This window comes from Chenopodium album, chromosome 4 (genome assembly GCF_948465745.1).
Source record: "Chenopodium album chromosome 4, dcCheAlbu1.1, whole genome shotgun sequence".
Classification (NCBI taxonomy): Eukaryota; Viridiplantae; Streptophyta; class Magnoliopsida; order Caryophyllales; family Amaranthaceae; genus Chenopodium; species Chenopodium album.
This window is the reverse complement of record NC_137837.1, coordinates 271,864-297,563: the sequence shown is the minus strand read 5'-3', so window position 1 is coordinate 297,563 and position 25,700 is coordinate 271,864. Positions and strand designations below refer to the sequence as shown.

Below are 25,700 nucleotides of genomic sequence, written 5' to 3'. Positions count from 1 at the left end.
AGCCGCAATTGTAAAACGTTAAAACAATTCAACACTAGGCGAAAAAACCACTTAGCCACTGGTTCAAAACCCCCCTAAGCCACCGGTTTTGAACCGGTGGTCATTTGGGGGGTGGCAATAACCCCAAGAAAGGCCACCGGTTCAAAACCGGTGGCAAAAATGATTATTGCCACCGGTTAACCGGTGGTAATATTTATTATGGCCACCGGTTAACCGGTGGCAAAAACCCATTCCCGCTTTTTTTAAAGGGGTTTTTGGCACCGGTTCTGTTCAAAACCGGTGGCAAAAATGGCTCAAAAAAATAATTTTTTTTTTTTTTTGCATTTTTTCCACATAAATTGATATATAAACACTAACATATATATATACTTACATATTTTCATTAAAAAAAGCTGTAATATTACAATTTTGGTCCAAAAAACTTAAAAAAAATACTAGTCACTGTTAAATACAAGCTAAGTCACACCAATGTAACAGCCTTGGCGAGGCAGCAGCAACCTTGCGTATAGATAAAATCTTCCAATAGTCCTCGTATATTTTCTCTTTTGTCACCTCCTCTGACATTGATCTAGAATGCTCCACCACTCCAATCAAGCGATAAATGCAATTGTCCCTCTTTGTGGACCTGCAAGCTTGTTCAAGCAATAGATCTTAATATATACTTCGTATACAGTCCTTACTACACCACACTCACAATAAAGGTAGCATGATACATAATGCATGCATATTGCAATAAACACGGCTAAGTAGAATTTACACACACAAACTGAAATTTCACTCTCTACATTCATATGGTTCACCCCACCCTCCTTTTCTTGTCCTAGATTGGGAAACTCCATTATTATGAACTTACATGACTGTCTAGTCAACACAAAAACCAAAAAAAAAGGAAAGGGAATAAAAAGCTGGCACCTCAAATTCAAACATGCTCATGAGGGAGTGCTCTATCTCTTTTAAAGTGCCAAGTATTTGTAGCACATAAACATATATATATATCATAATATCAAAACCAGGCAGCAAGGGCAGTAAAAGCAAGTAGCTTAAATTAGCAATTAACACAAGTGCACCAAGAGAAATGCATATCATACTTAAGGATCCCTTCTTTCACCAAAACTCAAAATTAAGAAACCTAAGACACATCGGCACCACATAGGCACATCACATCAGCATTGTATTTAGAAATAATCAAATCTCACAATCACACCACATAGGCATATCGCAACAGCATCAATAATAATGCATAATAACAAAGAATCAATCACAACAGCAGAATACAAAAATATCATCATCAAATGTCAAAATTGTCAGAAAACTAATTTGATTTTGACCCCTTACAATTAGCACCACAGAATATTTCCAACAAAAAGCAAATTCAACCATATATAACCAATCAAATACTCGAAGTAAGGCAAAATAAACATGATAGATCCTACTTGCTCTGTTTAATATATAAGAGCACACTCAAGATAGATCCTACTTGCTCGGTTTCATCAGCTTATTATACTCTAATGATTAGAACATATACTAATAAATTTGCCCGTATTTAATACCAATAAATCACAGAGAATTAGAAAAGTTCTACTAATTGAAGCACATACCAATTCAACGATCTTCATAGTCTCAACAGCAAAATCAAAATACAATGACTGTGTAATGCCATCAAGGTAGTGGGGGTTGCAAAGGGTTGTCTAGTCGTTTTTGCAGCTATTCAAACTTTAAGTTCTGCCAAGTAATTTCAATTTCATTAATTAGCATCATCTTAGAACCTTTTACTAGCAAATCTTAGAACCATTTCATCAACAAAACCAAACAAAAATCACTCAAAAATCGCAGAAAAATTCAAAAAAAAAAAATCAAAATCACCAAAAATTGTGCTAAAGATGCCTTGATCTAATTGTAAAATAACAAGAGCATACAATTCTATTGTTTATCTCTTTTATAAGAGCTATATATTCAAGCATGTGATCACAATTTGTAAACATAGTAGCTTTATTACTTTATTACTAAAAAAATGAGGAAACATTGTAGACATAGTAGCTCACAAAGAAAATGCACGATCTTGAAAATAAATTGGTTAAAAGTTTTCAATCTAAGCTGCAAATGTCATAATCTATGGGCAGGATAATAATCCTAAAGTTATTAGGAATATACATGGTTACACCTAAAACTATCAAGTTTTTCAAGGTCCAACCTCCCTTTACTTTTTCCTTGTTACTTTGAGCAGGCCCTATTTAGTGTAACTTTGTAAGTCTTGCACATACAAAACCACAAATGCAACTTCAATCCAACACCAAGTAAGCATATAGATTAATAAGAGTAATATAAAACCATAGCTTTCAAATAACAAAATTAGCAAGGTAATTCATCTTGTAAGTGATATTATCTATCTGCTACCTATTTGTTCTGTAGTTCAGCAATTGGAACTATCATTTCTCCTGGACATGGGAATCTCACATTAAGTACTCTTTCTTGTCTATCACATAACAACTATGGAAATACTATCAGAACAAAATTCACATAACATCACAAATTAAGGCAACTGTAATCATGTTTTATACACAATTAGACCAAAATTCAATCAAACAAAAATTAATCCATAGGTCTAAGTACCCACCAAAATCCAGCAAAAACCAAGCAAAATTTCCCACAATTCTGGGTTAAAATTGATTCAAGCTCAATAATCAATACATTTTATCAAACAACTAACAAATCTATCAGCTAAATGGCAAAAAAAAAAAATCAGAAAAAACAACCAAAAATAGCTTGTAATAGTGTTAATTTCAGCTCAGAATAAAATCAGTGTAATTCGTAGTAAAAGGATCTTACAGTGCAGATGATTCCTTCGTCTTCTGCTTCTTCGCATCTCTCTCCAACGCCCAAGCGAAGTCGATTCGCTGAATCAAATTCACCGTTTTCTCTTCGTATTCAATTTCGCTGAGAAAATTTCACAAATTCAAATCAAAATCACCAAAAATTGCACAAAAAATTAGGTCAGATTAAGCTATTACATAAATGGAGGAGAGAGAAACTACGGGGAAAAGCGTTCGGCGCCAGATTCTTCGACCCGTCCGCCATTGTTGAGCTTTCGCCTGTGTTTTATGGTTTTAGGGGAGATTTTCGATTTTGCAACTGAGCCCTAACTACGGTAAGAGAGATAACGAGAGAGAAGAAGATGAGAGATAGATGGCGGCGGCGATGATGGTTGTTGAGAATGAGAGAGAAGTGGTGAGGGGAGATCGCAGGAGAGAAGTGAGGGGAGATCGCAGGAGAGAGAAGAGAGGGGGAGAGCAGGAGAGAGAAGGGAGAGGAGGGGAGGCTGTAGAGAGGAGAGTGATAGGGTTAGGGTTTATGAAGGGGCGGTTTTTTTTAAAGACAGAGCCACCGGTTTTGAACCGGTGGCATTAATAATTTCCCCACCAGTTCAGTTTGAACCGGTGGCAATACCCTTTCCTCATAATCTCGCCGATTTTTCACCATTTTTTTGCCACCGGTTTTTAAAAACCGGTGGCCATTGCTCGGTGCCAATTTCTATTTTTCTACTATTGCAATAAGAAATTATCATGCAATACCAATAATCAATAATAGTCAATCATCAATGCATCAATTAACCAGATTGTAAAGGGCTTTCGCTACGTATTACAATCACAGAATTAATCTACCGGTATTAAATCTCAACTCTCGAATCTCGACTTAACCATTTATAAATTAACCTACCTATTGAAACTAGACCTAAACATCAATTCTCATCTGTCGAATCTCGAATCAATATTGTTAAACTCATGCATAAAAGATCTGCGCAAATCTAGTCACAGAGCATTAAATCAATCAATAGAAAATTAATCTAGCATTGATAATTAACAACAATAAATTACCCCTTCATATTATTTATGGATCCCCATGAACCCTAGAAATAGACTACTCACACATAATTAAATCTAAACTAATCAAAGCAATAAAATAAGTCATGATGAAGGGAAATAAGATTAAGAGAAGAGAAATCGTTACCAAACTAATCTGTATTAATGGAAATAATTAAGAACAAGAGTTGAGAGAAGAGTTAAGAGAGAGAAAAGATCCTAAGTAGAGAGAGAAAGTCTAAGAAAGAAGATCATCTAAAAATTCCGTACAAAAGCGTATTTAAACGTTTTCTAAAACAAGAATTAAAACTAAACATCATCAGGTCTTCTAAAAACGCGCGCCCGATCGGGCGCGCCTTTTTCTTCGCGTTCTTCCCAAGCAGCATCGCCCGATCGTGCTAGATGCTCGCACGATCGGGCGCTCCTTAGCATGCACATCACTATGGTTTGCCGCGCCCGATCGGGCTAGAGGTTGCTCGATCGGGTCTTTGCTCCCCTTGAGGCTTGGACTTCGATTGGGCTAGATTTCTCGGCCCAATCCGGATTTCCTCTCGGGTCTCGAATACTTGGTCCAAATGCCTCAGGATCCCAATACCGAGCCCTTAATCACCGGCTCTCACCGATCCTAGGCTCCAAAAGTGGTCGCGTCCTTCTAGCTTCCGTAGTTAATCCATAAAGCCCGGGAAAATGCTCCAAGAGTGCAATTTCCTGTAAAATACAACTAAAACTACGAAAACACATAACACACAAATTAGTAATAAAAGTGGCTCGAAAGAGCCAAAAACACTACTAATAACGACCAAGGGACGGGGGTAAAACACTATATAAAATGGACATATCACCAAACAAGTTTATAAAATTCCTAGGAATATTCTTTTTTTTTTAAATTTTTTTTTTATGGAAATTTAGTTCCCATGTCAACCAAACAATACCTTGGTATGTGGTTTGAATCAATATTAAGAAAAAGTTACCAAAACTATATCGATTGTATGTAATTTTTTTTAAGGTAAGATGAAGGATTAGACTTCATCAAAGTTAGCCTGACCGATTTAGAGCGGGTTTTGGGCAGTTTTTTTGGCCCGAACGATTTTTTTTGGGGGCGGGTTTGGGAATGTGGTTTTACGCATTTTTAGTTGACCCCGTCCCGAAAGCCCGCATTGCCCGACCATTTTGGGCACAAAAATTCTAGCCCGACCCGAGAAGTGGGCTAATTTTTGTCTCGATCCGGCCCGCCCAATGATCACCTCTAACCCTACTAAAGTATAGTTTTACTTATTTGTTTTTTCACATATTTAGCCAGCCAGCCAGCTTCACAAGTCGACATTTGAGGATCGAAGGAGAGGTAAGGGATCCCCATATCCTCAACTTCTCAAGCATTTTGTTATTAGTGGGGATTAGGTGAGTTCTCCACCAACTTTACTAAACTTTACTTGGTATCAATTGCATATAAGCTACGTGAAGTAAATATATCATGCCACATGTATATTGGTATATATTAATGAAAAAGTTAATCCCAAGGATTTGGGTGAAAAATCCTTAAAAGGCAAAACCCCTAGATTTAGCAATAGCAATAATTAAGGTACGCGAGTCTGTCGTTGGTTCCTAAATTCTTATTTGTATGTATAATTGGGATTTGGGAGAGACAGAGAGAAAAAAAAAAAAGAAAAAGAAAAAAGTGAAGACCGAAAGGTGGTGCGGAGCAACGGCCTGCTTTAGTTTGAAAGAATTGGTTGTTGATATTGATTTTGTGAGTGTTTGAATATTGGAAATTTGATATGGAGCTCCAGATACCATTGACGACGACGATGCTGCTGCTGTTGCTGTGTTTGGTGACGCCTTCCTTAACTTTCTGTCATCCTTTGACATGTATTTGTTCGCCAAACTCTGATTACTTCCTCCATCTTCTTCACCATCAATGTCCTCGCCAGATCCCATCGTTCAACCCTCCTATCCAGGTTTCTTTCTTTCATCTTCTTCCTTTTAGGTTTTCAATTAATTATTTTCCCAATCAATTTTAAGGGAGCTGATCATCAATTTCATTTTTTGTTTTTTGATTTCTGTATAGACTTGTTTTTTCAAAATGATTCATTTCGTTTAATCTCTTTTTTTTATATATTATCCTTCACAATTAATCAGCTTCTAAAGAGCCGAATTAGTTAGCGCCCCGTTCAATGCCCCTGGCGGCCTGGTGTAGTATGTAGCTATGTACCGTAATAGATTGATAGTATTATTATGGGTGACTGAAATTGTTAAAATATAATAATTAATAAGAAATTTTTTTGGACCGAGCCTCATTCTAAGGATACAGAGTACTATTTTCTGAATTATAATGAATATCAAACTTAACCACGTAATAAATACTTAAAAAGAGGATCTCTTTCTATCATTGCATCTCACTTATTTTTACAGCTCGTTTGGTGGCCAAGTAGTGATAGAGATGAAATTTTATGTGTAATTGGGCAAGCCAAATGACATCTCAATATCTGTGGTAATAACCTTATACACAAACTTGTGTTTTCCATTTTAAATGTCCAATACCTCTCTAAATGGTAATGGGTGATTATGGAAATCTGTCAAGAAAAAGGTATAATTTGGGGTGAACCAGATGGGCCGATAGTGTTCATTAACTTTGAGTTAAAACTTAAAACTCTATCGCCTACATTGTCGTTATTGTATCCTAGTTCATCCAATTGTAGTCCAACATCATTAATTCTGCACACCACTTGCTTTGGCGCGTGAAAATTTTAGTGCTCAAGCATTATATGTTTACATTGGAGTTTAGTCAGACCTTAAATTATTGGTACACCCTTGAAGCTTTTCTTTTTGTAGCAGATTCAAGACATTGGATGACCCTTGCCTGTCAGAATTTCTCGGCATGAAAACTAAAAAACCCTCACTATCGGGAAAAATTTAAACTTTCCTTTTCATCAGATTTCAATTTTAGGAACTGTAATGTGTTTTACTCTATTGTTTTAACATCATACATTTATGATTTATCGCTTTGTACATTGCAATTCTTATCAATTCTGTTTGACCTATTGGTTTCAGAAGGTAATTCTTGCGTTTACCTGAATCCACCCCTCCCCCCCTTTCTTGCAGGTGGATGGAGAAAACCTCGAACAAATTCTGAGATCTACACCAAAGGATGTATATACTGCTGTTCTCTTCTATGACTCAAGTTCTCCATTTTCAAATAACATGAGATCTAAATTTGATATTCTGAGTTCCATGTTCCCAGGAGTTGGCCATATATCAGTTGAATTATCAATGGTCATGCCGAGGTGAGAGAATGTTGTACGGTGCTATAAGGTTTTATTACCAGCTTTATGGAGTTGATGTACGATATAATTATTGGCCTCTTAGTATTGTTATCTGTTGATCCTGCCTCTAAAAAAGACCTTGCTTCACATGGCTGATTCTTTTCCTTAAGTGTAGGGTAGTTTATATTGCTGTCATGTATGTCAGTGGTCTCCTTTCGAGTCAGGCCAATCTTTAAACTGAACAGCTCGAGAAAGAAGAGCTATTTCCTTACCATACAATTTAATTTAGCCTGTGTGCATGCAAAATTTCCTTATTTGCTGAATGTCTGAATTTGCAGTTTGTTATCAAGATTTGGGATCCACAGTTTACCTGCACTCTTCATTGTGAACCAAGCTGAACCGATTCGCTATTATGGTCCCAAAGAGCTTCATTCCCTGGCACACTTTTACAAGAGAATTACTGGTACTGGCTTACAGCAAAAGAAAGTTGTATATTGTTTCTGGTTCCTATGATCTGTATGATGCCTCAAATATCAATCAATCAATCAATCAAAGCCTTAATCCCAAAAGTGGGGTCGGCTAACATGAACCAAATATGATTATTCCGTGTAGTCATCAACATAAATTTTTCTCCTCCATCCCTTACGATCCAAAACTTCATCCTCACGTAAATCCATGCACTTCATATCCTTCCTCACTCCTTCCAACCAAGTCATTTTTGGTCTCCCTCTTCCTCGTTTAATCCCTCCATGATCCCACTCTTCCACTCTTCGCACCGGTGCACCCACGGGTCTCCGTCTTACATGTCCAAACCAACGCAGACGATTTTCCCTTAATTTATCTGCAATGTCTGCCACACCTACTTTCTTGCGAATAACCTCATTTCTGATTCTATCTCTTAAAGTGTTTCCACACATCCACCTTAACATGCGCATTTCCGTAACCTCCATCTTTTTAATATGCTCTTTCTTAGAAGCCCAACATTCTGTACCATAGAGCAACACTGGTCTTATGGCAGTCCTGTAGAATTTTCCCTTCAACTGTAGGGGAATGCTGCGGTCGCATAACACTCCCATGGCCGCTCTCCATTTAAGCCACCCTGACTTAATTCTGTGGGTTACGTCTTGATCAATGTCACCATTCTTCTGGATGATCGACCCAAGATACTTAAAACATTCACTCATGGTCAAATCCTTTCCATCCAAACTCACCACTTCATTGTTTGTCCCCCTCTGAGTGCCAAAACGACATACCAAATATTCAGTCTTACTCCGACTTAGCTTAAACCCTCTAGATTCCAACCTTTGCCTCCATTGCTCCAACTTAACATTAACCCCATCCTTAGTCTCATCCACCAAAACGATATCATCCGCGAACAACATACACCATGGAACCTCATCTTGAATTGGTCTAGTTAATTCATCTAGAACCGTTGCAAAAAGAAAAGGGCTTAATGCAGACCCTTGATGCAATCCGATTGTAATAGGGAAATCTTTTGTCAACCCTCCGCATGTCCTCACATTTGTTGACACATCCCGATACATATCCTTAACTAGGTCTACATACCTTCGTGGGATACCTTTCTTCAACATTGCCCACCAAAGTATCTCCCTTGGCACCTTGTCATATGCCTTCTCTAAATCAATAAAGACCATATGAAGATCTTTCTTCTTTACCCTATAAAACTCCATCATTTGTCTTATCAAATGGATTGCCTCCATAGTAGATCTCCCAGACATAAAACCAAATTGGTTATCTGAAATGCTTGTGTATGCCCTCAACCTTTGTTCAATCACCCTTTCCCACAGCTTCATAGTGTGGCTCATAAGCTTAATTCCTCGGTAGTTAGAACAATCTTGAGCGTCTCCTTTGTTTTTATAAACCGGGACCAAGGTGCTCTTCCTCCAATCTTGTGGGATCCTTGTAGCCGTCCATATCTTGTTGAAAAGGTTTGTTAACCAATCAATACCAATCTTACCCAAACACCTCCACACCTGTATCGGTACCCCATCAGGGCCAACCGCCTTCTTAGGTTTCAACTTCCTCAGTGCAATCTCCACCTCTACTCTCCTAATCCTTCGCACATACTCCATGTTGATTTCTTCATCACTCACAGAGGTATCTCCTATCACAACTCCATTACTTCCATTAAATAATTCATCGAAGTACTCCTTCCACCTGTCCTTGATGTCCTCCTCTTGCACTAGGACCATTTGGTTATTATCTTTGACACACTTCACCATGCCAATATCCTTCCTTGCCTCTTGTCTTCTCTTTGCCATCTTATAAATGATCCTTTCTCTCTCCTTGGAATCAAGTTTTTCATAAACCTCCTGATATGCCTTTTCTTTCGCTTGACGAACAGCTGCCTTTGCCTTACTCTTAGCCTCCTTATACGCTGCAAAGGTTTCATCACTCCTACATTTTCCTAAGGCTTTATAGCATTCCCTTTTTTGCTTAATTACTGCTTTCACCTCTTCATTCCACCTCTTCAAATATCAATCAATGTTCATTAAAGTACACATAAAATGTCTAATGTAGTCTTATAGTCTTTTTAAAAGATAGGAGTATTGATATTGCATATAATGGTGTTAAGTCAAGCTATAATGTTCATTAATGTGCTAATATTCATGACTAGCCTCACTGAATTATAATGCTCCGTTTGTATGAAGAACTGTTAAGTGTCTGGTGTTTAATAGTTCCAGGGTCTTGCTGGATGTATGTATTGCATTGTTGCTGCGGTAGTAGATTTAGGATCATCCTGCAGGTATAATTAATCCTGGAATCTCTGGCTGTGTCTTGCTGTCTTATCTTCTCTGTCCACATTTTCCTTCGGGTCCATTTTTCTTCGATTTGTGCAATCCTTTTCTTTGCTTTCATTTCGTGTCTTAACTGCTTTTCCTATGTATCAGGATTTGTCCCTGCAGAGTATCACACCCATAATGCGGTCGCGAACATAATGAATGGTGAAATAGTACCTGAACCTTGGTATTGGTCATCATGGAGAGAAATCATAGTGAAAGAACCCTATCTGGTTTTCGCAATTCTATTCCTGGTGCTGCGGGGGTTCCTCTGTATTTGTCCAGAAATCTGGTCTTGTGTCACAGCATTATGGATGCTGTGCAAGTGCCAATTAAATTTGGGAATTTTGGGAGAGTCAAACCAATTGTTGGCCCTTGTTGCTCATGTAATGGATGTAAAGAGAGTATGGAGTAAGCTGAAGCTATGTAAGATTAGAAATTTTCAGGAAGGGGCCAGAAGTGCCCGTGTTTGGGCCTCTTCTTTAGCTTCTGTTTCCTTAGGCGAATCATCTTCTGCAAGGCCATCGTCATGTATTGAGTCTTAAATTGTTTGACAAACCTTTTTCCTCTGTTGATGTTCTTATGTGCTGAAGGACTCCAACATAGAGGCAGATAGTGTGCATTTTTATTTGTTGTTAATTACTCTTCCAATATACTCTGAAGGTTGAAGCTATACTTCTCGGGGGCTGAGATATCATTGAAGTGATCTTGTAAAGTGTATCACATTTCTCGGTTACTCTAGACTTTTTTTTTTCCTTTCTTTTCTGTTCCTTTTTTAGAGAGGGGGGGGGGGGGGATGGTGGTGGTGATGTTTGTAATTAGTGTTTTACTGTGCTATTGAAGATTTGAAGCAATCACATTACTTAGAGCTCCTTAGTTGTAACTTGTAAGCCATTCAACTCTCTCTATAGTTATTAGTTGACAAAACTACTCAGTCGGTTACTTCTCCTTAGCTCCCAAAGATTTCTTTTCTTCAACCCACGAGTTTGCAACATTTAGAAAAGTTGAAAGGACATATTAATTATCATATCATGAGATTCGTGATGTTAAATTTTCATAACAAGTTGAGGATAGTCCATGACATTCGCTTGTTTGGAAATAAAATGAACACATGTACTAATAACAAATCTTTCGTCAAATATATACATTATGCTTGGTCGAGATCTACACCACCCAAATAAAGCATTTGTCGTAATTTTCTAAGGGTAGTTGGGATTAGATTATTTATATAAGGGGTAATTTGATATACATTATGCGTGGTCGATGTCTACACCACCCAAATAAAGCATTGTCGTAATTTTCTAAGGGTAGTTGGGATTAGATTATTTATATAGGAGGTAATTGGATGAGTGTATATGGGTTAATAGGATATTAATTAAGTTGCTCTTAGTTCGAGCTATTAGATTGAGTTTGATTTAACCTGATCTTATTTAATATGTCGGGCTACACATGCCATTTTTGGTTGAAATTTTCAACCTTAACCAAACTCATTTAATCTTTCGGCCTTTCGGGTTGGGTTTGTGTTAACCAATTTGATAATTCAAGTTGGAAAGCTCAATCCAAACCCACTAATATAAAGTCAAGTTCAAGTCATCTCAAGTATGTGGAAATGGTATGTGAGTGAAAATGAAAGGATTGAGGAAAATTGATGGTTTGTAATAGAGAGTAGTGGTGATCAACTATGGGTTGAAGTGTTGAACTAACCTAATTTAAGAAAAGATGAACTGAACTGACCTAATTTAAGAAAAGATGAACTGAACTGAATTGACGAGTAGTTAAAGATTTGAACCCAAATACCCAATCTTAAAAAAGACCGCCACTTTTTTACAGGTTTAAACATAATATTTGTACTCCATAATAGATAAGGTTTGTCACGTCCCTTTAAAAATCATTTATAAGAATCCTTTATTAGACAACTTTATAAAGACTCGCACCATTTAACTGGACGGATCTGACCTGGGGCGGGTCAAGCTTTTTAATGGTGCTCCAATCCAAACCATTGTATTACTCTAACCGTTAGAAACTCAATAAGGAAAAAAAAAACCGGACGAACGTAGCCCTACTTCCTCCTCCTCTCTTTCCGAGTTCGTTCTCCATTGAAGCGCACTTCACGTTCTCCATTGAGGTGCCTTCTAATACCTGTATCCCCTATTGAAGTAGCTTCTGAGGTAAGTTGTTTCTTTTTGTAATCATCATATCAATTTCACAATCTAGGGTTTATCTTTGATTTGATTTAATTTAATCTAATTGTCAGTGTAGTAAGTTTAGGGTTCGAAAATCTGAAGTATTGGTTCTAATTACTAAGATTATGAAGATCATAAGCAGTTAGAAAAGAAAATTACGAGCCGAATTGATTAAATTGAATCAAATATGCTTTTTCTTTCTAAAAATATGTAATTTTTGGACGCTAATGTGATAATTGAATGAAATTTGGTTGCTAATGTATTGCAGAACACTTTAAATGTTAGGATTGAACTAGGGCGGCCGCCCCTCCTGCCCTGGCTCAGGGACGGGCCTGCTCAGAAGTAATGTGGACCAACATTTTCAGAATCGTATGTATTTTAATATCTGTTTCTTCTTTTAACATTACATTAATGCCTAGTTCATTTCGATTTGATCTGTCTGTGTTGCTATTTATGCTTTTTAAAGGGAGGCCTTCATCAGCTATCTTGGTTCCAGTTTCTGCCAAATGAATCAGATGTTACCTGTTTACCTGATAAAAGGTATTATCACAGATTCAGATTGTCTATTGTTTTTTTTTTACGTTGTAATCGACTCGACAAACAACTATGTGATGATGGTTTTCTTTTGGCAGCTCAAGGACTGAACAGAGGGATGCTGCTACACTTGAACTTATCTCATCACATGTTCAGCTGCAGAAGGATGGATTTCTCAGCACTTGGACTAACTCCTTTGTGGGCCCTTGGGATCCTTCTCAGGGCACGCACAACCCTGGTAATTACTCCGCTTCCCTTACATCTCTTTTCTTCACTTCCTCTCTCCTCTTTCTTCATCTTACTTCTATTTTCAGATGAAAAAATTAAGCTCTGGCTTTTTCTTCCTGGCCGCCATTCCTCCGTTTCTGACACTGCTCAACCTGCTGTATGTAGATTAAGAGGTACTTGCAGACTCATTCCTTTTCCTACTTCTCCCCCTCTTTATTACTAGCGCCATTAATTTGATTTTCAATCTTCCTGTTGGTTGAGGAGGATATCTATTGCCTTTTCCTTTCCTTTTTGAATTGTGATGCTGCTCTTCATTTGTTTCTTTCATCTCCATCTATTAATTGTTTTATGTAATCTGATTTCTGCTTTGATGTTTATGATATTTTATTATGTTCGTCTGACTTGACATGTCTTGTTGAAGTTGTTGCTTCTGGACTCTGGATTTCTCCGGGTGATTCTGAGGAGGTTGCAACTGCTTTGTCTCAGGCTCTAAAAAGCCGTTTAGAGAGGTTTGCTTGCTCATTTTATACTCTTTTTTTTTTTTTTTTTTTACCTACTGTCTCATAGCAGGGACATGCTTTTGGTTCTTAAATTTTTTCTGCTTATCCTTTGCTTTTCAACTTTTGTTCCAGAGCACTTATTGGACTCTCATATGTGAGATATGGTGATGTGTTTTCAAGATATCGACCCTTTTCACAAAGTGAAGAACTCTTTAGGTTTATTGCGACTTTTTGACAAGTTATATGCTTTGAGAAGTGATAGTTCCTGTTTTTTTAGTCTCTACTGACAATGAGCAGTTTGCCAATCAAGTGATTCATGTTTTAAGGAAACAAGTTAGATGCTACTTGTTATAATATTTTTTTTTATTATGCATTAGTACTCTTGTCAAAGTTCTGATTTCTGAGCTGTTGGTTCTACAAAGAGGGGGTGTAATTTGATTTACTGAGATTAAGGATTACAAGTGTTGATGTGTGGAATAAGTTAATGGGGGCAGAAGGGAAGATTGTGATGCTTCTTTATATCATTCAATTTGCTAATTTATTTTTGAATTTTGTAGGAAAGGCCAACCAACAATTGAATTTGTCTTTTCTGCTAGTGAAGATGCCATCTTTGTGCATGCTATATTATCAGCAAAGTATGTCTTACTATTTTTTCTGGTTCCTGATTTGTTTTCCCTGGTTGATCTTAACTAATTTTTGTTCTTTATATGGTTGTCATGTACTCCTCTAGGCATGTACGGACACTTTCTGGTGGTGATATGGAGAAAGTATTGAAGCTCTCTTCTAGTAGCCTTGGCCAGAGACTTCCAGGTAGTTACCCTTTTTTTTTTTAAAATTACCTGATAGCCTTCTCTCTCTCTCTCATTGTGCATGTGTGTCATGCCACTACTAGTGTGAATCTTTTGCACTATACCTTTTGCATCGGTTATTATTGACATACTACCTTGTTGTATCATGGCTTTGACCGGATATTCTTAGATTTATAAATTCTTCGTGCCTTTTTTTTTTCTTTTCCTTATTCTGGTTTTTACTTGAATTCATGTCATATTGCTGCTGTTACTGAACTGTGACAGATACCAGTTTTGTGACCATAAAGTATAAACTCCTTGGGTTATTCTAGTCTTCTCTTTTACCTGTTTCTTATAGAGCATTTGTGCTACTCAGTAGCCTGAATATATCATCACTGCTAAACAATGGGCACTCTGACTTGACTTTTTTGTAAGCTGACTGTGATGGGGTGAGCAATTCTGTTGTTTTGTTAGTCTAGCTTTTACATAAATTGGCCTCACTGCGGTGTCGCATTTTGCAATTAAATCTTGCATCTATTAATGCTTGATACAATTTTTTTTCTTTTATTTTGGTTCCCTCAAATGTAAAATATTTTAGGTAGAATATGTTTCCCTCTTTGTGTGTGCGACTGTGATATTGGCTTTATTGCCCTCCTGCTCACCTGGTATTTTTTCATGACTCTTTTAGTTTAGGTTTTTAGTAGATTTCCTTACTTTTAGTTGCTGGTGATTGCGTAGAAAGCACAAATGTTCTGCCAGCACCAGGGAAGGGAGGAGTGTGTGTGTGTGTATGTGTGTGCGCGCGCGCGCTCTCGAGGTTCCTCAATCCTATATTACACAGAAAGCCCAATCTGGAACAACACCCACTTAGAGCCTCTCCTTGTGTTAGTGAGCTCTAATCTTTGGGAGGAGTCCTCTCCCGTGATTCCAATGACCTCTTCTTTATTGAATCTCTCCACACATTAACTTATTTACTCCCAATGTGCTTAGAGGGCTTTTTTACATATGTCCTGTAAAGTATCTAAACTAAACCAATTTGCTATTAGTTACATTCTTAGCAGCTTGTCTTCCGTTCATCTTTTGAGAGTTAATTTACAGCTAATCAGTTTGTGTGGCATCAAGAAGTAATTCTCATGGTAAGCATCCTTCTCAATTAGGTATGGAGTATTAAGAAACTGAAGTCAATTTTCAATAGCCATCCAAAGGAGGTCATTTGTAGACCAATTCTTTTGAAAGCTACAAGTTTTGACAATTAGAGGGGTATGTTATGTATTAATGCTGATGCAGTATGGTCCTTCCAATCCATTTTCACTTTTCAGTTGTGTGCCTTTTTTAATGTGCTCTTGTTGTTTTCGTCATGCAATTTATGGGGGCATTACTTCAACTTGACGTATGCTCTTTACTTTTTCAACCTCTTGTTTTGTGCTGATGTCAAAATATCTTGTTATGGCAGTTGTAGTCTCTCCTCATGGAATGTGTGGCAAGGTTACTGGGTGCTGTTCAAGTGATCTTGTGAAGCAGGTGTTTGTCGGGTAAACTACATGGGATGCTTTCTATTAGCTTTCTTTATGGTCTCACAGCTCTTGCTCAAATGTATAGTTTGAATCCTATTAAATTTGACCCTGTATCTTTGTCACCACTTTGTGGTTAGGCCTGGTGCATCAAACACTTCAACTGGATTAGTTGGTTTACCATATACTGCTGCTCACACGTCTGGTGGCAAGTTGGGGGGGCAGAATTACTACTTAGAAGTTACCCTTGGTTGCAGTTCTTCTGGAAGTGAGAAGGTGAATTTGCCTAATTCAAATATCAACTGCTCCAACCGCCCAACATCTGGATCCCCCTCTATTGCTAAAGGCAGTCAGAAGGTTTTTACTGGCGATGCTTCTAATTTTGAAAAGACTTTCATATATCCATCTGAGGCGGTTCTTGTTCCAATTTTGCAAACATCATATGCAAGATCTTTTTTGAAAAGGTGCATTAATCACTTTACAGTTCTGTGCTGACCTATTGTTCATTTTCCTTGCATAAAAAATATTTTATGTAAGGGTGTTTAATGGGTTATACCTTCATCCCTAAAAATAATTTTTTTAGGGATGAGTGATGAATGATAGGGATGAGTGATGAATGATGATCACAAATAAGTTCCTGCTTTCTCAGTTTCTCTATTTCAAAAGTCTTAGAATGCTGAAATAGAATATGGAGAAGAAAGAAAAAGGTTTTCTGTAGTTTGTTGACTTGATGGATATGATATTATGATGAGTTTGTCGAATGGCCAGAAGGATTCTGTGATTGCTTAGGCACAATGATAGTGACTTTACTGACTTAGTGAGGAATTTCTGGCCAACATCTATGTTTTATCTTTTTTTGTTTCCTGATGGTCACATTCTTTCACTTGGGCAAACATCTCTGTTTTGTGTCTGTGTTTCTTAATAGTCACATTCTTCCACCAATCATTTTCCATTGATTTCTGTAGATTTTGGCTACCAAATTGGACGGGGCTGTCGCTGTCTGGTTCAACTCTCTTGATGCATTGGTTAGTCCCAACTTAACGTTCTAACACTGTGTTCTTCTTTTCTTTTTCCAGTTTTGTTTTACGTTTTATACCTGAACTTTAAATGCTTTTTCTCGCGTCACAGAAGGTTTTTTTTATAAAACTCTGTTACTAGTAAAAGAGACATCTTTACTTAATGTCCATAATATTGGCTGGTGTGGTGTTTGGCATTTTTGTATTATTTTTCACATATACCGAGGACTGTGCACCAGTCCAGAACTCAGACGTGAACCGAAATTCATGATTTTCTTAGGTTAGATTCTGGTCCGAACCAGTTTATACGGTCTGGTCCAGTTTTTGACCAGATTGGACCGGTTTATAAAAAGTTTCAGCAATGCCGTGGATCCTAAATCCAAAAACAACAACATTTAATTTACCAAAATGAAATACCTTGTTAATGTCACTATTTTTAATTTAATACATACAATATTGGAGCTAAAATCTTGCAAAGAGTATATATTTATGCTTAGTATTACATGAATAGAAGAAGATAGAAATTTTTTAAAACTTATAAGTGGAGGAGAAGGGGTTGCGTGAGAGAGAGGACAGTGGGTTAATTTCATTATCTACATTGTGAAAGTGGAGATTTGAGGGGAAGATGAACGTGGAATTTATGAGCCATTGATTGATTGAAGGAGGCCAGAGAAAGGGGATGATATACTCTGACCGTATAAGAAGTGAAAGAAAAGAAAAGTAGTTTTCATATCTGGAAGAGAGAAGTTATGAAGTAACTTTAAAGTTCTTTGGAAAGGTGAGAAAGTCGAAACCCGTTAGTACTCCACTACTCTGTATAAGATGGGAACCAGGTTGACTGGACCAGAATCAATGATTTACATAGACTGGAGACCTGACCGGATTTCCGGTCCAGGTCTATTTATGCACACTCTTACCCACTCACGTACGCTTGCACACGCATGAACTTGAGTGTTCATACACGTGATGCGTGCTTAAAGTTTTGTATAAACTATAATCATAAAAATAATCATATAGTTTTACTGTTTTTATCATGTATTATATTTATACATCGTATTTCTTGGAAAACTTATGTATGAATATTATTTGGGTAAATACAACTTAAATATGAAATACAATATACATAATTAAATATTGAAATTGGATTATCTATTATAGTTTTCAAGTTTTGTTAATGTTTAATGTCTTAAAATGTTTTCTAGAGTAAATCAATTAATTGTCAATTGTCAAATCCTTCGGATTTTGTCAGGTCTACAAATTATTGTAATTTTATAATTCCCTAACTTTCTTTTCATGTTATATTTTCAAGGGGTATTTTGGGCATGTATATTATGGACACCAATATTTTACTTCTTACTCTCCCTTTACTTATGACCTATTTTGTTTACCTTATTTTCACTTATTTATGGAAAAATAAAATAAGTTCAGATAAGTCTAATAAGGATTAATAAGGGTTACCTAAGTTTAAATTACGGCTAAAATAAGTTCTGATAAGGTAAAGTAAGTTTAGTAAATTTAGAAAAGATAAGTGCTGATAGTAGAGATGATTTTTTTTTTATTTTAATTTTTTTTATTATTTATTATTAAATCTTTTTCATATTTTCTTTTACTTGATTCTTTTCTCAATTCATGTATTCGAAATAGATCTATGGTTGAGAAATTTTAATCTTTACTTAATCTGAAATAGGAGAATTTCAACAATTTAATTGTTTGTTTCATATTAAATCTTTAATTTTTGTTCTTGAGTCATTTTTATACTAGAATTCAACTATATTTGTTGGTTTTCTGAACTTTAAAATTACGGATTTTTCACCAAATACCATTGAGGCATTGAGTTTTAATAAAATTCACCAAATACCACCAACTTTTTTCGAATTCACCAAATGCCAATCACTTTTTACAAATTATGACAAAATGCCTATTTTCTTAACAGACGTTTAGTATGCCGTTTGTGTTAGTTTACTAATTCACCATATACCACTCTAATAAACTTTAATTCACCATATACCACTCTCAAATCTAATAACAGCTACTTTTTTTTTTTTTAAATTTTTTATTTTATTTTTCTTTAACGGCTAGTTTGTGTATAAAAGTAGCTTCCTATAGGGGTGTAAAGTACAGCCACACCTTAGTTAATTTGCAAAGATGTCCACACACTCTAATTCGTCATCCTCTTATTATGAATCTTCATATGTGAGAGTGCCAAACAAAGTGTACTCACGTGGAAGGAAATTTGCAATTAGGAGCTTCGATTCGGCAAAAAATCCTCAAAGATTGTATTACAAGTGTGATGTTTCTGATAAATTTAGATGGTGCAAGGGTCATATTGAGCAAAATGTTGGTTTGGGTTAGAAATTCATATTGAGCAAAACGCTTAGCCAACTTTGAAATTCATAACCCAAACCAACATTTTGCTCAATATGACCCTTGCACCATCTAAATTTAACTCACCGACCGTTATAAATGGCAACGACTAGTTTTTTTGTTTTTGTTTTTTTGTTTTTAAAAAAAAAGTAGCCGTTATTAGATTTGGGTATATGGTGAAATTAATTTTATCAGAGTGGTATATGGTAAATTAGTAAACTAACACAAACGGCAGACTAACGTTTGTTAAGAAAATAGGCATTTTGTGATATTTTGTATAAAGTGAGTGGTATTTGGTGAATTTGAAAAAAGTTGGTGGTATTTGGTGAATTTTGTTAAAACTCAGTGGTATTTGGTGAAAAATCCGTTTAAATTATTTTTTTGAACTTATGCATCCATTTTTATTGAACAATAAATTTAAACTTTAAAACTTGAACGCAAAATTCCTTAGAATATGTCAAAAGTTATGCATAACATAAGGTTTAAGGTAAATAATGTTATTTATTTCAACCAAATTTAGTTGGATTTAAGAGTAATTGATGAAGACTCTTGCTATATATGATCTACAATGGAGTTTACTTGAGGAGAGAGAATGAGTATTCTTGCGAAGAGAGAATCAAAGTTAGTTGCATACCTATTGGTGAAATCAGCCTAAAGTAGTTTAATTTATTGTTGAATTCATGAAGAACTTGGTGGGATTTGATTTCGGAGCTCTCTCTCTCTCTCTCTCTCTTTTCTTTTTTGTAATTGCCATCTCTCAAATTCTCTGCCTCACAGCTGCGGTTCTGAGACAGACGACGTGGATGATTCATGGTCTGAATCTGATGGTATCAGCTTGCAGCATAGATTACACAGTAGCAGCAACAGCAATAATAGTAGTATCAGTAGCATAAGCAGCAGCTCAAGTGATAGTGATTGTAGAGCCAAGGCAACGTCTGGTGACCTTGAAGGTGATGCTGATTCCTTAACTGGAAGACAGTCAGGCCTATCTTCCGTTGATCCCATGGATACTAATGGCCCTAAACAGGTGAGACATTATCATTTTGCTTATGATTTGTCCAAACAGTGGCGCTACTTAAGTCAGTTTTGTGCATTTAGCACTTTTGGTTATTTCTCGGTTTTGTTGGTCTCCTTTGGCAGACTAAGATGATAGATTGTGATCTATGTATCTATTTTTGTGTTGTTTTTATTTTGATGCATTATCAAATGATGGGATTTTGTAAAAAGTGGTCTGGTGGTTGGGTGTAACACCCCCCCCTCTCTTCATCTTTTGTGGCTTGCAGCTGTTAATGAGGGGTTATGCTAATTATAGTTTAGGTGTCCTTTCTGTTTTTTTTCTTCTGCAAAAGAGGATTATATGCTAGTTGAAGTGTCATGCTTAACACAGCCAGTTTCATGTTTGCTTGTCTTTTCAGCTGTTGACTAAGACTTGTAGTGTATGTACTCAGGTAGATGATAATATAATGACAGTTTTGTGGATATAGTACCTTTTACAATTTTCTGATATGTCTTTTATTTAAGACTGATAGTACCTTTCATAATTTTTAGAGCTCACTTTGCTCTAGTGGATGTACACAGCTAAGTAACAATATAATGACAGATTTATTTGGTGTAAGGCAAAATGTACCTTGTTGAGTGATTTTTGTTAGGCATTGTGAGCAATTTATTCTGCCTTTGTATTATTTTCGTTCAAATTATGAAGATGAACTGTCAAAACAGGGTGCAAAACGTCCTCGTACAGGAGCAGATGATTCATACATTCAAGCCGGTACTGTGGGAAATGTTCCTAAACATGAATACAGCAATTCAGGCATCCCTGGAGTCACAGATGATCATGTTGGGTCTGAGTGGGACTGGGATGATGATGACAGAGGTGGGGGCATGGATATACAAGCCCTTCTCTCCGAGTTTGGTGATTTTGGTGACTTTTTTGAAAATGATGCATTGCCATTTGGAGAGGTACTTTTTTTTATATTGCAGGTTTTATGATCTCTCCGTCTATATATCTATAACCATTCACCACTAATGGGTGCTGCTCCTTAAATGGACTTGTGTTTTGGTTTGGATATATTAGAAACTCCTTCCTTCCAGAATACTTTACCTGTATGCTTTTTTTCAAAGTCAAATATCATCAGCTTTTACAATATTTTGCACTGTTATATAAGAAGAATATTATCATGTAAGCTATTTTTTAATGTGTATTTTGGTCACTGCAAAATAAGCACAAGGTAAATGGGTTAAGTATTTTGGGTCAGATGGTATTGATTTGGAAAAACAGTCGTAGTAAGATAAGGTATTTGTCAATATTTCACGGTGTATATCTTTAATGGATGTTTGGGTCTAAAGGCTTGAATTGGTTTATTGTTCCAACTTCTAAGTGAGTTCAAATCAGTATAATGCTATTCATGACCTTCTAGGAGGCATTAAGATTGTTATTGTTGGCTGTAAATAATGAGCACAGCTTAGTGAATACTGTTTTAGTCACATGAGAGTTATAAAAGATGTCGGTAAATGTGTATCTTGTTTAGATAGAAGACAATAAAATCAGACATATAGACTTGGAAACTGTGACGCTTTTGGCCTTTTACATTTCTTATATTGAAGGCTGTGTTTGGAAATCAACATGGGCCACTTCTTTAACTTGTTTTCTTACATTGCAAAATTTGCCTTTTGGTGGTCAAACATCTTCAACGTTAACTGAATGTTTTTAATTGTGTTATTATTTAGTAATATGTATTACCGTATGAGATCATGTTAGATTAAGATCGATGTGTATTTTTAGTATACCCAACTATCTCTCTCTCTCTCACTCTCTCTCTTAATTATTACTGGCCAATGTTTTCTTGGATAACCGTGAACAACCATATGTTGTAATAAAATAAGAACAGGTGAAGATGTGAAGGATATGGATTGAATGTGTATTTATTGTTTTCATCCCAAAAGATGCACCATAGATTTATTTTAAAAAGGCTGCATCTTTAGTAAAAGTTAAATAAATTTACATACAGTTTTAAAATTTTGCACTTAAATCCTGTGTATTCTTTTTATGTGACCTTTGCTATTGTTTTTATTAGAAAAAGAAATATGCTTTTCTATTAGTGTGGTTCTGTTCGTTCTTACTTTTGATACTAAACACGTTGACATTATGTAATGAAACTTGTCTCCACCTATTTTGTTGGGGAAGCCCCCAGGAACTGCAGAATCTCAGGCACATGTGTATTCTGGGCAAGATTGTGGAGATGTAGGTGGCAGTCCTTCTGGTACCCTAATGGATGTTCAGGATCCAATGCTTTTACCTGCAAGTTTCCAAATGTTTGAAAGCCTTCACTCTCCTTCAACAGCGATGGAAGAGTGTGTTAGTAATATTCAAGAAGCCACAAAATGTAACTCAGCTAGTCTTGTGAGCTGTGCATCAGCAGCTTCAAATGGTGAGATTGATCATGTATTGAAAGCTGAAGCATTACTGACTTTTGCCCCAGAATATGGAGCAGTTGAGACCCCTTCAAGTGAGCTCTCCTCAACTGTTTTTAGAAGTCCATACCAACCAAAATCTCAGAAAGCTGAGAGTTTGAATTCAAGTGGTAGTAATTATGTTTATGGGGCAACACCACCTTCATCTCCTGGCACTAAAGGACGTGAAGAAAATCCTTCTCTGGCTGCTGACTCCAGAATACATCCTGGCAAACATGATATTTGTTCTGATCTCCAAAAATTGTACACTCAGATAGAGAGAGGTCAAACTCTAACAGAAACAATGTCTATTAAGAACAGTACTGTAACTTCTTCTGAAGGGGCACCATTATCGTTGTTTTCTGGGTTCAACTCTTCTAGTACTGTCAAATCTGTTCAGGATATGACTAATGAAGTTGCTAATAGTGCCAAGCAATTCTTTCTATCTCAGCGAACAGTCCCTTCTGTTGAACTTGAGTGCCTTATGTTCCAGGCTTTTATGTGCAGGATAAGACATACATTACTGCCTTTTGGTAATCCTGCCTCTACTGCCGGCAACAGATCCATTGGCAACATGGGGTTGGGACAATTGCCTGGTGATCTGAGTGGCACACCTGACAATTTTCCTAGTAAATCTGAACTGAGGAAGAAGGATGCCATACCTGTTAGAATTGCTGGTGATTTTGATGGAGGGATGCTTGATAGCCCTTTTAATGCACCCATTGGGGTTTGGCGCTCTGTCGGGACGTCTAAACCTGCAAAGCCTGCAATTACACCTACTGCTGAGGTTTTTCCTTCCTCATCTCAGCCAATATATAATGAGGAAGCAATGATTTCATATCGGAAAAGACAGCCACTTCAAGACTTTCTTGATGCCATGCCATTGCTTGTCCAACAAGCTGCCTCGTTTGTTGATGTTGCATTTGATGGTGAATATGTTGATGGTCCATACAGTTGGCTTGCATTACAAGAGCAGTGTAGGCGGGGATTTTGTTGCGGGCCACATATGGCTCATGCGGGTTGTGGTGGCATTTTAGCTTCTTGCCATTCTTTTGATATTGCTGGCGTAGATCTGCTAGACCCTGTGTCGGCTGATGTAAGTATTGATCATATCTGCTATTCTGCATGACATATGTTCCCTGTGTTTAATTGTAATTATACATGGATATTAAGGGGCTGTTTGGTTGGGGTTAATAATCAAAGGGAATCGGAATGAACTGATATCATTCCCTTTGTTGTTGTTTGTTTGTCACTTTTTTGATTCCCTTTACCCATTTTTATTTTTGAGTTCACCCATTTTTAGTCTACATTGATTCCCCACCCCCCTAGACTTTCCCATTCCCTTTCCCTAGCCACCATACCCACCACCGTTGTACTTGCCGGAACTAGCCCAACCACCTCGCCACGGACCTAGTCCCCACCGCCGGACTCGTCGCACTTCCCCCACAACTCGCCGGAGCCCGTACACCTCCCTCACCTCTCCCCTCGAAAACACCTCCCCTCCCTGGAAAAACTTCCACCACCACGCAAAAACCCTATAAAACACCATCCCTCCCCTTAAAAACGCCGGCCGACCTTCCCCCCACCCTTGAAACCCTAGCGGCTAGCGTTTCGAGGGTGGGGGGAAGGTCGGCCGGCGTTTTTAAGTGGAGGGATGGTGTTTTCTAGGGTTTTTGCGTGGTGGTGGAAGTTTTTTTCGGGGAGGTTAGGGGCTGCAAGGGGTGGGGGAGGTGCGCCCAGGGCTGCCGATTCCCGTCGACGTTATGGCTGGGCGGTGGGGTGGCTCCTGGTGGCTGGAAAAGTGAAGAAAGGGGATCTGTGGTGGTGGTGGTGATTCCCTTTGTTTATTGAAAACCAAACAACACAGTACTTGGAAAGGGTTTCATTCCATTCTCCTACATTCCCTTTGTTCATTCCATTCCGATTCCCCCGCGCGAACCAAACGGCCCCTCAGATTAGTTAAACATAAAAATGGTGATATTGGACGAGTTGACCTGCTATTAGAAGTGGATCAAAATAATATTATAGTTAAAGTGAAATGGAGTATGACTTTCTAAAAATTGTGTCTTTCCTTGGTTCATCTTTGTGCTTATGCATCCCAAACCTTTCAGGTTCAGACATCATCAGTGATAAGTTTGCTGCTGTCTGATGTCAAAACAGCTTTGAAATCTGCATTTGGCTCCTCAGATGGACCTTTATTTGTTACCGATTGGTGCAAAGGCCGATCACTTTCAGCAGATGCAGGAACTACAAGCGAAGGATTATCTGCAGAATCTACTTTAAGTGAATATAGGGATTCATCTATTACTACAGCACTATCTGTGAGCGACCCAGTGAGTCCGTCACAATCCACTGCTGGTATGCCATCTGGTTTGAGAGGTAAAGTTCTACAATAGTTACATTACTATGCTGGGACGGTTTAGGTGGTCAATATTTATAGAAATTGTATTTTCTAGTAATTGTTAATTGTTTTCAAAGCTTTACAAGTCTTTTTCTCCTGCAAATTAATTTGACCTTAGTTAATTTTATTTATTTATTTTTTTAATTTTTTTTTAATATTTTTGTGAACTACTAAGCTCTCCATTGTCGTGCATAATTATTAGTGCTAACAAGAACTGTAAGAAAATATTCTTAGCTACCACTGGTGGTTATAGAAAGTTGTAAATCATTCCTCATATTGTTGTTGTCTCTATTTTCTCTGGTGCTGTGCTTTGCTGGAATCACGTAACATTTCAAATGCTAAAGATTAGTACAAAATTTCCTGACAATGCAAGGCTGCTGAATAACATTTTGGGCTTTCAAAGCATCAAAACAGTGCACTAGGTTAATTGTTCTTAACACGCACAAAGACTTTCAGAGAAAGATGAAAATTAATTGAATTGTCAAAAGTTGGAAATCCTTCAAATACTAAATAATGGGTACAAAATTTCCTGACCATGCAAGGCTGCTGAGGAACTTTTTAAAAAGTGTACTTACTGTACTATGTTAATTGTTCTAAAGTTGTCCAGAGACTTTCAGACAAAGATGAAAAGTAAATGAATTGTTAAAAATTGGGAATCCTAGTCACGGAATGATAACAATGGAGATTTGGACTGGCTGGTGTTGTCAAAATTCTCCAGATCCAGTGGAATTTGACTCAACTGTACTCACTAGACAACTTGATTAATAAATTTAAGCATTAATTGGGTGGAATTCTGACGTAACTCAG

The 25,700-nt window shown here is 37.1% G+C and overlaps 2 protein-coding genes and 1 long non-coding RNA gene across 4 annotated transcripts in view; 2 read left to right on the top strand and 1 right to left on the bottom strand.

The window, feature by feature from the left end:
- Positions 1–360: 360 nt before the first annotated feature.
- On the bottom strand, positions 361–3,345 carry LOC145626215 (uncharacterized). The gene is made up of 3 exons (XR_014110972.1): positions 3,033–3,345; positions 2,827–2,934; positions 361–625 (listed from the first exon to the last, which is right to left on the bottom strand). It is a non-coding gene; the product is annotated as an uncharacterized LOC145626215 (long non-coding RNA).
- A 2,152-nt stretch (positions 3,346–5,497) lies between these two features.
- On the top strand, positions 5,498–10,855 carry LOC145628345 (5'-adenylylsulfate reductase-like 7). Its single transcript, XM_081680629.1, has 4 exons — positions 5,498–5,812; positions 6,957–7,138; positions 7,456–7,580; positions 10,030–10,855. The coding sequence occupies exons 1-4, from the start codon at positions 5,633–5,635 to the stop codon at positions 10,461–10,463; spliced, it is 921 nt and encodes a 306-aa protein (XP_081536755.1). The 5' UTR covers positions 5,498–5,632; the 3' UTR covers positions 10,464–10,855.
- A 1,020-nt stretch (positions 10,856–11,875) lies between these two features.
- LOC145628344 (mediator of RNA polymerase II transcription subunit 13-like) overlaps positions 11,876–25,700 on the top strand; it is a 41,721-nt gene continuing 27,896 nt past the window's right edge. Inside the window, exons 1-16 of one of the 2 annotated variants that reach the window (XM_081680628.1) lie at positions 11,876–12,086; positions 12,387–12,470; positions 12,568–12,641; positions 12,734–12,873; positions 12,950–13,036; positions 13,285–13,372; positions 13,496–13,579; positions 13,921–13,998; positions 14,094–14,173; positions 15,605–15,683; positions 15,803–16,126; positions 16,628–16,687; positions 19,820–20,069; positions 20,762–21,001; positions 22,227–23,588; positions 24,604–24,871. In XM_081680628.1, the coding sequence (XP_081536754.1) occupies positions 12,447–12,470; positions 12,568–12,641; positions 12,734–12,873; positions 12,950–13,036; positions 13,285–13,372; positions 13,496–13,579; positions 13,921–13,998; positions 14,094–14,173; positions 15,605–15,683; positions 15,803–16,126; positions 16,628–16,687; positions 19,820–20,069; positions 20,762–21,001; positions 22,227–23,588; positions 24,604–24,871 (3,238 nt within the window). In that variant the 5' untranslated portion in view covers positions 11,876–12,086; positions 12,387–12,446. Of the gene's footprint in view, positions 12,087–12,369; positions 12,471–12,567; positions 12,642–12,733; positions 12,874–12,949; positions 13,037–13,284; positions 13,373–13,495; positions 13,580–13,920; positions 13,999–14,093; positions 14,174–15,604; positions 15,684–15,802; positions 16,127–16,627; positions 16,688–19,819; positions 20,070–20,761; positions 21,002–22,226; positions 23,589–24,603; positions 24,872–25,700 lie in introns of both variants that reach the window. The other variant, XM_081680627.1, reaches the window with a different exon arrangement.